This window comes from Nicotiana tabacum, chromosome 24 (assembly GCF_000715075.1).
Source record: "Nicotiana tabacum cultivar K326 chromosome 24, ASM71507v2, whole genome shotgun sequence".
Classification (NCBI taxonomy): Eukaryota; Viridiplantae; Streptophyta; class Magnoliopsida; order Solanales; family Solanaceae; genus Nicotiana; species Nicotiana tabacum.
The window spans coordinates 95,201,597-95,216,237 of record NC_134103.1 but is presented as its reverse complement, the minus strand read 5'-3'; the positions used below and the strand labels follow the sequence as shown (position 1 = coordinate 95,216,237).

Sequence of the window (14,641 nt, the reverse complement as noted above, 5' to 3'; positions counted from 1 at the left end):
TATACAAATTTCTGAAGAAAGTGCGTATCTCATTTGAGAAATGTTCTAAATACACACGAAATATAAGCTATGTTGTCATCCAAAGTAGTCCGGCAAATTGGATTCTTTATAGATAGTCATCCTTTTTTGCAGCCTACATGTGAAGATCATGGGCCATGGCTGCAAGACTTCAAAGTTCCTAGATTGTCCATATTCACATATTCTTCCTGTCAGACCAAAAGGGCAGCCCGGTGCACTAAGTTCCCGCTATGCGCGGGGTCCGGGGAAGGGCCGGATCACAAGGGTCTATTGAACGCAGTCTTACCCTACATTTCTGCAAGAGGCTGTTTCCACAGCTTGAACCCGTGACACTTCGATTAAGGTAGTCAATTGACCACCCTTTGTCGGGAAGTTTTTTACTTCTTTCAGGTTCGAACACCCTTGAGGAAATTTTTTGCTTCGCCACTGGGTCACATGGCAGCAACTTTACCAGTTACGCCAAGGCTCCCTTGCTTCCCGTCAAAAACAATAACACATATAAGAAGGAAAACGTTGGCTGTTCATTAGAATATTATGTTACTCTTCTTGCTGCACTGGAAAAGTTAAATCTTCTCCGGTTCCTAATTTTCAATCAAATAAGCTCTTGGAATTTCTCCCACAAACAGTTTATATGTCTCCAAAAATCACATCCATGTGCTGCACTTAATATTTAGTTGTGTCCCCATAATTCTGAAACCCATATTTTAACTTGATTACAGCTTTCCACTGCTCCCTTTTACTGTCATTCCACCTCAACAACCATTTGAATTATAGGCTCTTATTATGGAGCCCTCAATTTCTCACACCTAATCCTCCATCTTCCTTGCATAGCTTCACCTTTTCCCGACTGTCGGTAGAAAAAATCCGTTTGCGCCAATATAATAAATTCTGAATCTCACAAATGTGATGACCTCCATCTTATCTCCAAAGCATCTTCTACTTCATTCCAGCCAAATAGTCCATGCTACACATAAAGGAACTAACCCTCAAGATCCGCTTAAATCTCTTATCTATGCTCTGTGAATGCTAAATAGTAAGTAATTCTCTGAAGCTCTGAGGCATTACCTAATTAATACTAAATACATTCAGAAATAGAGGCCAAACCTGGCATAAAAAGTTGAAATGCAGCAGTATGTGGCTCCCTGTTTCAACTGAAATTTCACTCAAATTGTCGTCTCTTTTGTATCATGCCATGTGTTAAACAGGCCCCAGGAGCAGCAAGCCACCAAAAACAGGCAGCTTTCAGTGGAGCAATAGTCTTCCAAACTGATTTCCATAGCCGCAGCTGTTCATACTCGTAACTCTGTTGTTGCAGCCAGTCGTAGCAACAGCTTTACAGTGAATACTCCTTTGCTGCCTTTGCTAACCACCACTGGATATCTTCCTTGCTTGCATCCAAGCCAACAATCTGCATTTTCTGCGCACACACACACAGAGACCAAAAAAAACAAAAAAACAAAAAAAGAGGCACCTTAAACTATTCCCAATCATTAAGTCTTTTTCTAAAGTGGAAGTTTGACCTTGTGTCAGAGATGCAATCTGCCAACAAACATCCCTTATTCCTGACCAACCAGAATTCCAAAAAAAAATAAAAAATCATTCACCATCTTTCAGTCCACACACTAATTTTTTTCATATTTTCCACGTTTAGGAGTGTAACATTCTTAAATTCTCCCCGCAAAGTTTCACTTCGGTCAGTACAAATATTTAGCTCTTAGTAGAACAAGGCACCAGTAAACTGTTCTATTGTTTGGAGATTATGCACATCGTGACCAAAGCAGCATTTCTAGAAATAGAAAATGTGCTATAGACAAAATTGGGATCAATAACATTCACAAATACATACTCAGCATCCTATTAACAGTCTAATCGGAGAGCAAGGCCTGAATTGAAAAGGTGATGCTATACAAAATTAGCACATAATACAAAATGAAATAAATGGCTCAATATTAAGATGCTGCTTTGAGTAGAACAAGGCACTGGTCAAATGTTCTTTTATTTAGAGGTTATGCACATATGTAACCAACCAAAGCAGCACTTCTGGAAAGAGAAAAATGAGCTCTGAACAAAATTTGGATAAAAGACATTCATGAATGCACACTCAGCAATCAGCATCATATTCACAGTCTAATCTGCAGAGAGCAAGGACTTAAACATAAAGAGAGCTCCTTCCCCAGCAATGATGCTAATGGTTAAGAAACAGTTAGGTGGATATCATTCAAGCCCTCTTAACAATCTCACTAGACACTTTTTGCTAAGCTCGAACCAATTACCAGACTTGTGAACTTAGGTTGAAATCAAACACCAAATAGTGCAGGACAGCCTACATGTAAAAAAAACTTAACGATTTGAAGATAGCTAAGAATTAGATCTTAATGTAAATCAACACTATCAGATAAATAATGTCCAATGTGTCCCTTGTGAAAAAGAAACACCATTTGAGTGACCTCAGTGTCAAGAAAGTACTCTAGCTTACTTCCTTGGTTCGAAAATGACTGACCAGATGATTCTTCAATTGGGTGATTTTCTCATAGTGATTACATGCGACTAAGTTATCAAATATATGCCCATGAGCTATGACAATAGAAAACTGTGTGGTCGCTTCATCATTTTTATGCCAATCAGAATCTGATCCTGACGTGTTTAATAATTAATATCAAGATGCAGTTGCTCGAAGGACAGTACCACAATTTTCCAGTTTTTCTTTTTTTATCAAGAGAATAAATTTCATTCATTCAGCATCCAGAAGATGCAAAAAGATAACAAAAAAGACAGCTTCTGTACAATGTCAGATGACTCCTAGGAAAAACTTAAGGAGCTTACAAAATCCAAAAGAGTGTCAATACTATTTACAATACATAGTCTGCTCCAAGCAAAAAGATTCATCAAAATTCTAGCCTTGAAAATGAATCGGAGTTGAAATTCCATGAGAACAGCATTGAGATCTTTCTTTCCAAATGAACCATATGACCACTGGAGGAACCATTTTCCACAGGCCGATGATGAATTTTCCAACTTTCCATTTTCCCCAAGCTTCAAAAGCTTCTTTCAGTACCACAATTGTCCAGTTTTACTAAGAAACTGGAGAGTATCATTTTGTAGGAACATCTTTAATTCACAGTTGCAGTTAGTGGTTGAGAAAGAAAATTAGACATATGATGATTTGTTTGCTTGAGGAAGGCTTACTTTTCGGTGGCACCAACAATGTTTGAATTATCATTGGCAACTCTGGTCTAATCCAAAATACACAACACGTCTTGAAAGCTCTGGAATTTACCAAAATTGTTGGTACAACAGACTGCGACAAGATTGCACAGAGTTGATCATCAAAAATTTGACATTGGCTTCAATGTTCTGCAAGACTATCCCTTTTCAAGATGACCAAGAGTCTCTGACCTAGGAATCAAGTTCAACAGAAGCTGGCGACTATTAGAAATGATCAGACCCAAATAGTGGGCAAGCAGCCCACAGACCCATGAGAAAGAGTTATCTGAGTTCAGTCTTAAAGAGACCTCCCAATGCACCAATTCTTAGAAGTGATACTATGATGATTGAACATGTTAAAAAGGGACGAGGTTGACTTAAATAACATGGAGAGTCTTGGAATCCATGTGGACAGAGCAAGAATAGAAAACAATGGAAGTAAAAAAAAATCCATATAAATGATACCAAATTGATTAAGGCTTAGTTTTTTTATTAAGGCTTAGTTGTTGTTTTGTCATTTGTGACATTTATTTTAGGTCTTGTGTCAGGGAGAAATTTTAGTTTGGTTAAAGAATTGTATATCAATATCGAAAAAAGTATCAATATTAGAGAACCTCTATTTTTAGAAAATGCTTATTGATTATTGAAACGAAACGGGCCCAAATGCCACATGTCTTCGTTTCATTCGTCACTTTGCCACATCATCCGTGTATGAATGAAATGCATTTTATTTTCTTGATTGGTTGTCATTGGAAGGTTTAATAGGGGTGTTCAATAGGAAACAACCTCGGTTGAGGTGTCTAAGTGAAAAGTTGTGGCAACTTTAAGGGGCCGTCTATCTATTATTTGGGCAGTTGAACCTATCCAAAAAAAAAAAAAAAAAAAAAAGGGCAGTTGAATAAATCAAACAGAAAAAACATAGTTATTTGATATATTTGATACACTTAGTAGAAAAACATGTACATCAACAACTTCTGCACATGCATTATTTGAGAAACTATCACATAATATTGAGCGCTAACTCGTACTCAGAAATGAATCATATCAAAAAAATAACTGCAGATCACAACGCAACATAATATGATTATTGATCAAGCGCGGGAAAATTTCGCCTGGGAATAAAATGGTATCTGTGCTTATGAACGGCTGATTCAGATGAATAAGAAATCACAATGCAATATGATACTTAAATAATTCTGCGTGGAGAAGGCAAGAGAAATATATAAGCGGTTCTTTTGTGTGGAAAAAATGCAAAATTAGCACATGCAGTACAAATTATGAAAGTCATCACTGGAGATTCAGATCAACTCATAGTGATGAAACAAAAGGCAGAAGAGGAGGAAAATACCTCTGATCTATGTTTGTTATACCACGTACTTCCCTAGTTTTGCCAACAAAGATTTCTTCTACCCTCCTGCATGATCTCAAACGCAAGTTTGTATCTTTCTAAAGATGCTGTTACTGCCTCAATGTAGTTCTTTGCTTCTTCTCTTAAGCTCCACAACATCAATGCCTTATGATCTTTAGAAGCACCCCCTGAATCAACATCCCGCAGTATACCATATTTTGCATCCTTTGTCCACCGATGTAGGATATAGCGAGACGGAAGCTCTCTTATGTTCATAATCTGAAAAACTTTCAAGGCATGTCTACACAGCACACCTTCAAACTCAAACATTTTACAACTGCAGCTGACATTAAGACTTGAGGCATTAAAGGCAACTGTGTTCCTCTCATCTCCACTCCCACTCTTCTGCACCAGATACCTACTAATGGCACCTTCAACATTTATCTTAATTCCAACAAAGCTATAGCACTCCAAAAGCTCTTTCTGAAACACTTGGAACATAGTAATAGTGTAAAACCTTCTACACTGGTCTTCTATAGGGTCCTTCGTGTGCAGAACTGCTTGTAAATTGAACGAGTTAAAATCCTCTTTCCTTTCCTCTTCGCGGCGTTGCTCAAGGGCTTTTTCGTACCGTATAAGAAATTCACTGAGTGGTGTTTGAGATGTCAATATGGTGCCAAAATATGATTTCAAGCTTCCGTCCATTGGAATGCCAGCAAAGAATGTGCCCCTAATGTGTAATGGCACCCAACTCTTGCGCATCCTATACATCTCCATTAACCATGTGTTTTTTCTTAAATTATATTTGTTAACTAGCACATTCCATGCTGCTTCAAACTCATTCGCAGTCTGGCTCTGGAAAATGCAAGTTTCATATTCATACTTAAATTCAGGATTCATAGAGAGCAATGCACCAATATTTTCCTGCTCTGTAGCCTTAATTTGCCATGCTGAAAAACGATGATGTATTCCCGGAAAAACTTGAGCAATTGAATGTTGAATGGATCTGTCCTGATCAGCGACTATAGAGACAGGATGGCGCCCTGACATTGCACGAAGCCATGCTTGAAACACCCAAGTAAATGACTCTTCAGACTCTTCCGCAATTAAGGCACAGCCAAGAAGCACCGGCTGCCTGTGGTGATTAATCCCAATGAATGAAGCAAGTGGCACTGAGTAACTACCCCCCTTTCTATATGTTGTGTCAAAAACAACTGCATCACCAAATTGAGTGCAAGAAAATCTAGACCGGGCATCAGCCCAGAATACACTCAAAGCTCTACCATTATGCATTTCCACTGCATAAAAAAATCCCATATCGTCTGCTTGCCTAGCCTGGAAATACTCAAAAAGCTCATTATACCAATCACTGCCAATTCTACTCTCCCGGCCTCGTGTAACAAGGCTAAGGCCACCATTTAATTCAACTAAATCCATATTCTCCAACACACTGCTCGCTTCTTCTTTAAATCCTTTTACTCTCCCACTAGCATCAACGGGCAGGCCAAGTTCATGATTATGCTCATTTTGAAAACGATCAACCAACCATCGTCCTGTTTCTTGTCTCTGTATCCTCATGAACGCGCCACACCCAACTCTTGACGGGTGCTGATGCCCTTCCTTAGAGCAAACAAATCTTCGCGAGGTAATCGACCCATCATTTTTTGAACGAAACAGCTGGCCAATCCGGACTTTAAAGCCCAAATTAGCAGCATATGCATTATAAAATTCATATGCTTCACCAGCAGAAGTAAATTCAAGTCCCTTATATGGTTCACTACCTCTAGGCTGTAATTCTACATCAATTCTTTCCCTTTTAAAACGCTTAAGATCAATTATACCAGATGGGCCTGGACCATCCTCATCAATTGATCTAAGTCCAGTCCTAGTCGACACAACAACAACAACAGGAGATTTAAGATTTGGAATATTTTTTCTTTGTACACGGGAAGGACAAATCTCACCTGAGGTTTCGAGTTCATGATTATGTTCCTTTTTAACATTAGCTAAAACCCATTTTCCAGAATCGGCTTTTTGCACTCTTATAAAAGCTGGGCAACCCGTTCTGGAAGTAGTTTGAAACCCTTCCTTTGAACACACGAATCTTCTAGAAATAACTGACCCATCAACACGTGACCGATAAAGCTGACCGATTCTAATTCTGAATCCGAGTTTTGTTGCGTAGAGATTGTAAAATTCCTGTGCTTCCTCAGCTGAATCGAACTCTAACCCGACATTTGGTTCGAGCTTTGACTCTCCTTCTTCTTCATTATTTCGGTGGTAACAGTTATTGTTATTTACAATAGCTAGTGCTGCTGGTTTTGCTCTTAGTATCATGGGATTGTCTAGCTCTTCTCTGCTCATATCAACTATCTTTGCATTATCGTCTATCGATTCGACGGCAGAAGGATTTGCAGAAGAGGAAGGGGGTTTTGTCCTATGTGCGGTGTCGCAATCGGTTCACTTGTTCTATAAGCAGTTTTTTAATGTTTTGCTATTTATCTACTTTTGAGAATACTACATTATAACCCATGAATTCGGACAATTTTGCAATTTTACGTTGTACTTTTTTTTGGTTTTATGTGTGGTGAAATAGATACTTATATTAAAGTTAAAATGGCTTCATGGCCACTTAAACTTACGCTCAATTACCAACCTGGTACACAAACTTATACATTTCTCATTTGCACACTTCAACTTGACAGGATGAGTACTAAAAAATACATCCAACAATACGTGTATATCAATTGCGGTGACATGTCAACACATCATATGCTAGACTATTTATTACTTGCCATGTATTATTTGTGAGTCCCATTTTTAAAATTAATATATTAAATTTGATGTCATCTTCATCACTGAACTCCCCCCCCCCCCCCTCAATCAGTAAAAGCTATTGTCGGCAAAGCCTCCGACCAAACCCCAAATCCAAGAAACTGATAGACCACCGGAAAACTCGAGTTGGCCGGAGAAGTCACTGCTAAATATCTCTAAATTTTCAGCCACCATTTTCGCCCAAAAATCCTAATTACCATCTCCGTTATCTCTCCTTCACACCAAGCCCAGACTAAACAAATCAAAAATAACCAATTCAATATCCCCTGCCACAAAAATTTAAAGAAAGAAAAAGAAAGGAGCAATGACCAGCACCATTATCGAAGATTTTCTTTTGCCGACATCGAGTTGTGTGGATAACCTTTTCTATCTTTCTTCTTCTGCATTCTTGTACTCAATAGAACAAGATTAATCCTTTTCAAGTAAAAATTAATAATGGAAAGGGGATGGACACGAGATGGAATTGGATCACTGGGGATGAGATATGAAACTAAAGAAATGGGGATGGGGAAGGAGGACGAAGTGGGCTGGGAGGAGCCGAGGAACCTTTAGTTTTTTTTTTCTTTTGTTATCTTTTTATTATTTATATATTTTTTAATACTTTTTCCATCAAAGTATTAAATTCACGCGCTTTTTCAGTGCGGTGTGCACACAATTTGGTCATGTCAGCTATGTTGCCTCCACATAGGCATGGTCAACGCTTAAAGTGGTTTATTAGTTAACAAATATCAAAGTTAGAATGTTCAAATGGGAAATGTATAAGTTTGTGTACCGGGTTGACAATTGGGCGCAAGTTTAAGTGGCCACGAGGCCATTTTGCCTATATTAAAACTAGTATCTTGTAACGAACCGACTGGTCGTTTTGAGTATTATAACTTTATTCACCCATTTATTGCTCAATTTATGCTTTATATTTATTTTATGACTTACCGGATTAGTTGGTTCGGGTCCGGAAGGAATTCAGAGTGAAATGAGAAACTTAGCCTCATAATTGAAAATTTAAGTTAGAAAAGTTAACCGGATATGGACCTATGTGTAAACGACCTCGGATTTGAATTTTGATGATTCCAATAGCTCTATATGGTAACTTTGGACTTAGGAGCGTATCCGAAAAATTATTTGGAGGTTCGTGGTGGAATTATACTTGAAATGCCGAAAACTAAAATTTTGGAAAGTTTGACTGGGGGGGGGGTTGAATTTTTGATATCGGGGTTGGAATCTGATTCTGAAAATTGAAATACCTCTGTTATGTCATTTATGACTTGTGTGCAAAATTTGAGGTCAATCGAACGTGATTTGATAGGTTCCGGAGTCATTTGTAGGAACTTAAAATTTTAAAGTTCATTAGGCTTGAATTGGGGTGTAATTCATGGTTTTAGCATTGTTTGAGGTGATTTGAGGGTTCGACTAAGTTTGTCTGATATTTTAGGACTTGTTGGTATATTTGATTGAGGTCCCGAGGGGCTCGGGTGAGTTTCGGATGGTTAACGGATCAAAAAGTGGACAAAAATAGCTGTTGCACTTTCCTTTTGGTGCAAATTCCATCTCCCAGAATCGAGCCCAGAATCTCCCAGCATCGAGCCCTGAATCGTGCCCAGAATAGGGCCATGATTGAAGCCAGGATCGAAGGCCAGGGTCGAGAGCCATGATCGAGGGCCCAGGATCGAAGCCACGATTGAAGGCGAGATCGAAGGCCAGGGTCGAGGGCCATGATCGAGGGAAAGGGTCGAGGGGCCAGGATCGAAGCCACAATTGAAGGCAAGATCGAAGGCTAGGGTCGAGCAGGGCCAGGATCGAGGGTCAGAATCGAGGCCCAAGATCGAGGCACACGATCGAAGGCCCATGATCGGGGGCTGTCTGGGCAGAATTATAAAGCAGGGACTTCGTCCCATTCGCTATTTTTGACAAATTAGAGCTTGAGGAGGGGTGATTTTTGATAGATTTTCAAGAAAAACTTGAGGTAAGTCCCTTGTGATCATTTTTACTCCATAATATTGAATTATCATCGAATAATCCGACTAGATTACATGATTTTGAGGTGTAAATCGAAGATTTGAACTTATTATCTGAGTTAGCTCGTCACGCAGTCTGATTGGTTCCTACTAATAGGGAGAGGATTAGGAGGTTCATTGATGGCCTCACATATCAGCTGCGGTTACTTATTACTAGCGAGAGGGTATCTAGTGCTACTTTTGATGAGGTAGTGGACATTGCTCGGTAGATAGAGATGTTTTGCAACCAGGAACGTGGAGAGAGAGAGAGAGAGAGAGAGGCTAAGAGGCCTTGTGGTCCACGTGATTACAGCGGTGTTCCTTCAGGGGGTCAGATTTACCGCGGTAGGGGTCATTCTTACAGACATGCTCAGACGGGTCGTCCAGCTCATCGTGGTGCATCAGCTAGCCACGGTTCTTATAGTGCTCACTCATGCCAGTCTTCATTCAGTGCACTACCAGCGCATAGTTCTCATCATGCCTTGTCCACTCAGGCTTCTGCAGGTAATTCCTCGGGTTATCAGGAGCAGCAGTTCCATCAGATAAGGGGTTGTTTCAAGTGCGGAGAATTTGGTCATTTCAAGAGAGAGTGTCCTAGGTTGTTGACTGGGGCTCCACATTAGAGTCCTCGACTAACGACACCAGCACCAGCAGTTCCACCACCCGCCCAACCAACTCAGGGTGGGGGTCAGGAAGCTAGGGGTCTCCCAAGAGGGGGAGGCCGATCAGGTGGCGGGCAGGCTCGATTCTATGCTTTTCCTGCCAGGCCAGATGTTGTTGCCTTAGATGTAGTGATCACAGGTATTGTTTCAGTGTGCCACAAGGAGGCTTCTATATTATTTGACCCTGGTTCCACTTATTCATATGTATCATCGTATTTTTCCCATTATCTGGATATGCCCTGTGAGTCCTTAGTTTCACTTGTTTGTGTATCTATATCGGTGGGCGATATTATTACTATGGATCATGTGTATCGGTCGTGTGTGGTAACTATTGGGGAACTGGAGACTAGAGTTGATCTCTTATTACTCGGAATGGTCTCCATGTCATGCTATTCTGGACTGTCACGCAAAAATCGTGACGTTGACGATGCGAGGGTTGCCAAAGGTTGAATAGAGGGTTCTCTAGATCTTGTTCCTAGCAGGGTAATTTCTTATTTGAAGGCCCAACGTATGGTTGGAGAGGGATGTTTGTCATATTTGGCATTTATGAGAGATGTTGATGCAGATACTCCTATTATTGATTCAGTACCAGTTGTGCGAAACTTTCCGGATGTATTTCCTGCAGACCTATCGGGTATGCCGCCCGACAGGGATATTGATTTCGGTATTGACTTAGTGCAGGGCACTCAACCCATTTCTATTCCTCCTTATCATATGACACTAGCTGAGTTAAAAGAATTGAAAGAGAAACTTCAGGAACTCCTTGAAAAGGGGTTTATTAGGCCTAGTGTGTCACTTTGGGGTGCACCGATTCTGTCTGTGAAAAAGAAAGATGGTACTATGCGGATGTGTATTGATTATAGGCAGTTGAACAAAGTTAAAATCAAGAATAAATATCCATTGCCGCGTATTGATGACTTATTTGACCAGCTTCAGGGAGCGAGAGTGTTCTCCAAAATTGATTTGAGGTCTGGGTATCACCAGTTGAAAATTTGGGATTCCGAAATTTTAAAGACGACATTCAGGACTCGTTATGGCCACTATGAATTTCTTGTGATGTCTTTTGGGCTAACCAATGCCCCAACAATATTTATGCATTTGATGAATAGTGTATTCCAGCCATATCTTGATTTATTTGTGTAGTATTTATTGATGATATTCTAGTGTACTCACGTAGCTAGGAGGAGCATGCACAATACTTGGGTATTGTATTACAAAGATTGAGAGAGGAGAAACTGTATGCCAAATTCTCTAATTATGAATTCTGGCTTAATTCGTGGCATTCTTGGGACATATAGTGTCCAGTGAAGGAATTAAGGTGGATCCGACAAAAATAGAGGCAGTTCAGAGTTGGCCCAGACCATCTTCAGTCACTGAGATTCGGAGTTTTCTCGGTTTGGCCGGTTATTATCGTCGTTTCATGAAAGGATTCTCGTCTATTGCATCGCTTATGACTAAATTGACCTAGAAAGGTGCTCCGTTCAGGTGGACTGATGAGTGTGAAGAGAGCTTTCAGAAGCTCAAAATAGCTTTGACTAGGGCTCCAGTATTGGTGTTGCCTACTGGTTCAGTTTCTTATAGTGTGTATTGTGACGCATCGTGTATTGGTCTTGGCGCAGTGCTTATGCAAGACGGTAAGGTGATTGCCTATGCGTCCAGACAGTTAAAGGTACATAAGAAGAATTATCCAGTCTACGATCTTGAGTTAGCAGCTATTGTTCATGCCTTGAAAATTTGGCGGCATTACTTGTACGGTGTCCAGTGTGAGGTATATACCGACTATCGGAGTCTACAATATTTGTTTAAATAGATTGATCTTAATTTACGGCAGCGAAGGTGGTGGGAGTTGCTTAAGGATTATGATATCACCATTCTCTATCATCCCGGAAAGGCCAATGTGGTGGCCGATGCCTTGAGTCGTAAGGTGGAGAGTTTGGGCAGCTTATCATACTTACCGGTAGCAGAGAGGTCTTTAGCCTTAGATGTTCAGGCCTTGGCTAATCAGTTTGTTAGATTGGATGTTTCCGAGCCGAATCGAGTTTTGGCCTGTGTGGTTTCTCGGTCTTCTTTATATGATCGCATCAGAGAGCGCCAATATGATGATCCACATCTGCTTGTCCTTAAGGACACGGTTTAGCACGGTGATTCCAAGGAAGTCACTATTGGAGGTGACAGTGTATTACGAATGCAGGGCAGACTATATGTGCCTAATGTAGATGGTTTGCGTGAGCTGATTCTCCATGAAGCTCACAGTTCACGGTAATCTATTCTTCCAGGTGCCGCGAAGATGTATCAGGATTTGAGGCAGCACTATTGGTGGAGGCGGATGAAGAAAGATATAGTTGGGTTTGTAGCTCGATGTCTAAATTGTCAACAGGTAAAGTATGAACATCAGAGGCCAGGAGGATTGTTTCAGAGACTTGAAATTCCGGAGTGGAAATGAAAGCGTATTACCATGGATTTCGTAGTTGGGCTTCCACAGACTTTGAGAAAGTTTGATGTTGTTTGGGTGATAGTAGATCGGTTGACCAAATATGCGCATTTTATTCCAGTTGGTACTAATTATTCTTCGGAATGGTAGGCTGGGATTTATATTCGCGAGATTGTTTGCCTACACGGTGTGCCAGTATCCATCATTTCAGATCGGGGCACGCAGTTTACATCATAGGTTTGGAGAGCAGTACAACGAGAATTGGGCACACAAGTTCAGTTGAGTACAACATTTCACCCTCAGACGGACGGACAGTCCGAGCGCACTATTTAGATATTGGAGGTTATGCTACGTGCTTGTGTCATTAATTTTGGGGGTTATTGGGATCAATTTCTGCCACTCGCGGAGTTTGCTTACAATAATAGCTACCGGTCAAGCATTCATATGGCTCTGTATGAAGCTTTATATGGGAGACGGTGTTGGTCTCCGGTAGGTTGGTTTGAGCCGGGTGAGGTTAGAATATTGGGTACTGACTTGGTTCAGGGTGCTTTAGAGAAGGTCAAAGTAATTCAGGAACGGCTTCGCACGACACAGTATAGACAGAAGAGTTATGCCGACATGAAGGTTCGTGATATTGTTCACATGGTTGGGAGAAGGTTCTGCTCAAGATTTCACCCATGAAGGGTGTGTCAAGGTTCGGGAAGAAAGGCAAGTTGAGCCCTCAGTATATTGGGCCTTTTGAGATACTTAAGAAAATTGGAGAGGTGGCTTATGAACTTGCCTTGCCACCTAGTATATCAAGTGTTCATCCAGTATTCCATGTATCCATGTTCCGAAAGTATGTCGGGGATCCGTCTCATATTCTGGATTTCAATACAGTACAACTGGATGGTAATTTGACTTATGATGTGGAGCCGGTGGCTATTTTAGATCGGTAGGTTGTCACGGCCCAAAATTCCACCACAGGCGTCGTGATGGCACCTAGTCTCTAAGACTAGGTAAGCCGATTTAGATTACCTTTTGAAGCCATTTTTTTTAAACTAACAGCGAAAATAATTACAATACACAACCTCCCAAGACTGGTAGTACTGAGTCACGAACTCTAACTGAATACATGGAATGATCACGAGAACCGAATATACAATACTGTTTGATTACAAATTAACAGTACAATGAAATGAAAAGACTCCAAGGGACTGCGACGGCCAAGCAGCTCTACCTTGAATCCTTACGATCGCGCTTTAACTTTGCTCAAGTCCGATATCTCCAATACCTGGCTCTGCACAAAAATGTGCAGAAGTGTAGTATGAGTACACCACGGTCGGTACCCAGTAAGTATCAAGACTAACCTCAATGGAGTAGAGACGAGGTACAGTCAAGACACTCACTAGTCTAATAACCTGTGCAATATAATATACAAAATAATAGAAAATAAATAATAATAATAATAATAGGATAAAACAACCAGTGATATGCACAACAGACAACAAGAATACCATTAATATCACTCAACAATTAATAAACACAATTACACCCAATTAATTCAAGCCCTTCAAATAAATGTCTTTCACATATAATTCTTCCAGATAACTCTCTTTCAAATATAATTTTCTCAAATAATTTTTTTTTCAAATATAATTCTTTCAATAAATCTTTTCAAATATAATTTCCTCAAATAAATATCTTTCAAATACAATTCTTTCATATAATATTTTCTAAGTAAAAATTCTTCCAAATAAATATTTTGAATATAATTCTTTCGATTAAAAAGTCACCATGTGACACCTCATTTCATAATCATAAAAATACGAGTCTCAGTCCATTTTCATATTTTTCGTAAACACGGGTCTCAACCCATTTTCATATTTCCACGGCACCTTGTGCCCATAATTAAATCATCATATTTTTCCGGCACCTCGTGCCCTCATTTTATATCACAACTGCACGGACAATTCACCTGCCAAATATCATTATCATTTTATCACAGCACCTCGTGCCCACATTTCATATCACAACTGCACGGATAATTCACATGCCAAATATCCTCATTATTTACTCACGGCACCTCGTGCCCACATTTCATTTTGTAATACGCATGGCAATAGCCACAGGCTCTCAAATTCAACGTAAATCATATTATTATCAATTTATC

General features: G+C 40.0%; 1 protein-coding gene across 2 annotated transcripts; it reads right to left on the bottom strand.

The window, feature by feature from the left end:
- Positions 1-2,716: 2,716 nt before the first annotated feature.
- Positions 2,717-7,055, bottom strand: LOC107767048 (protein FAR1-RELATED SEQUENCE 7-like). Of its 2 annotated transcripts, none has more exons than XM_016585993.2 (2): positions 4,571-7,055; positions 2,717-3,414 (listed from the first exon to the last, which is right to left on the bottom strand). In XM_016585993.2, the coding sequence occupies exon 1, from the start codon at positions 6,932-6,934 to the stop codon at positions 4,604-4,606; it is 2,331 nt and encodes a 776-aa protein (XP_016441479.2). In that variant the 5' UTR covers positions 6,935-7,055; the 3' UTR covers positions 2,717-3,414; positions 4,571-4,603. The 2 variants fall into 2 exon arrangements, with proteins under 2 accessions (XP_016441479.2, XP_075103320.1); XM_075247219.1 differs by having other exon boundaries at positions 2,717-3,409.
- Between the last annotated feature and the right edge of the window lie 7,586 nt (positions 7,056-14,641).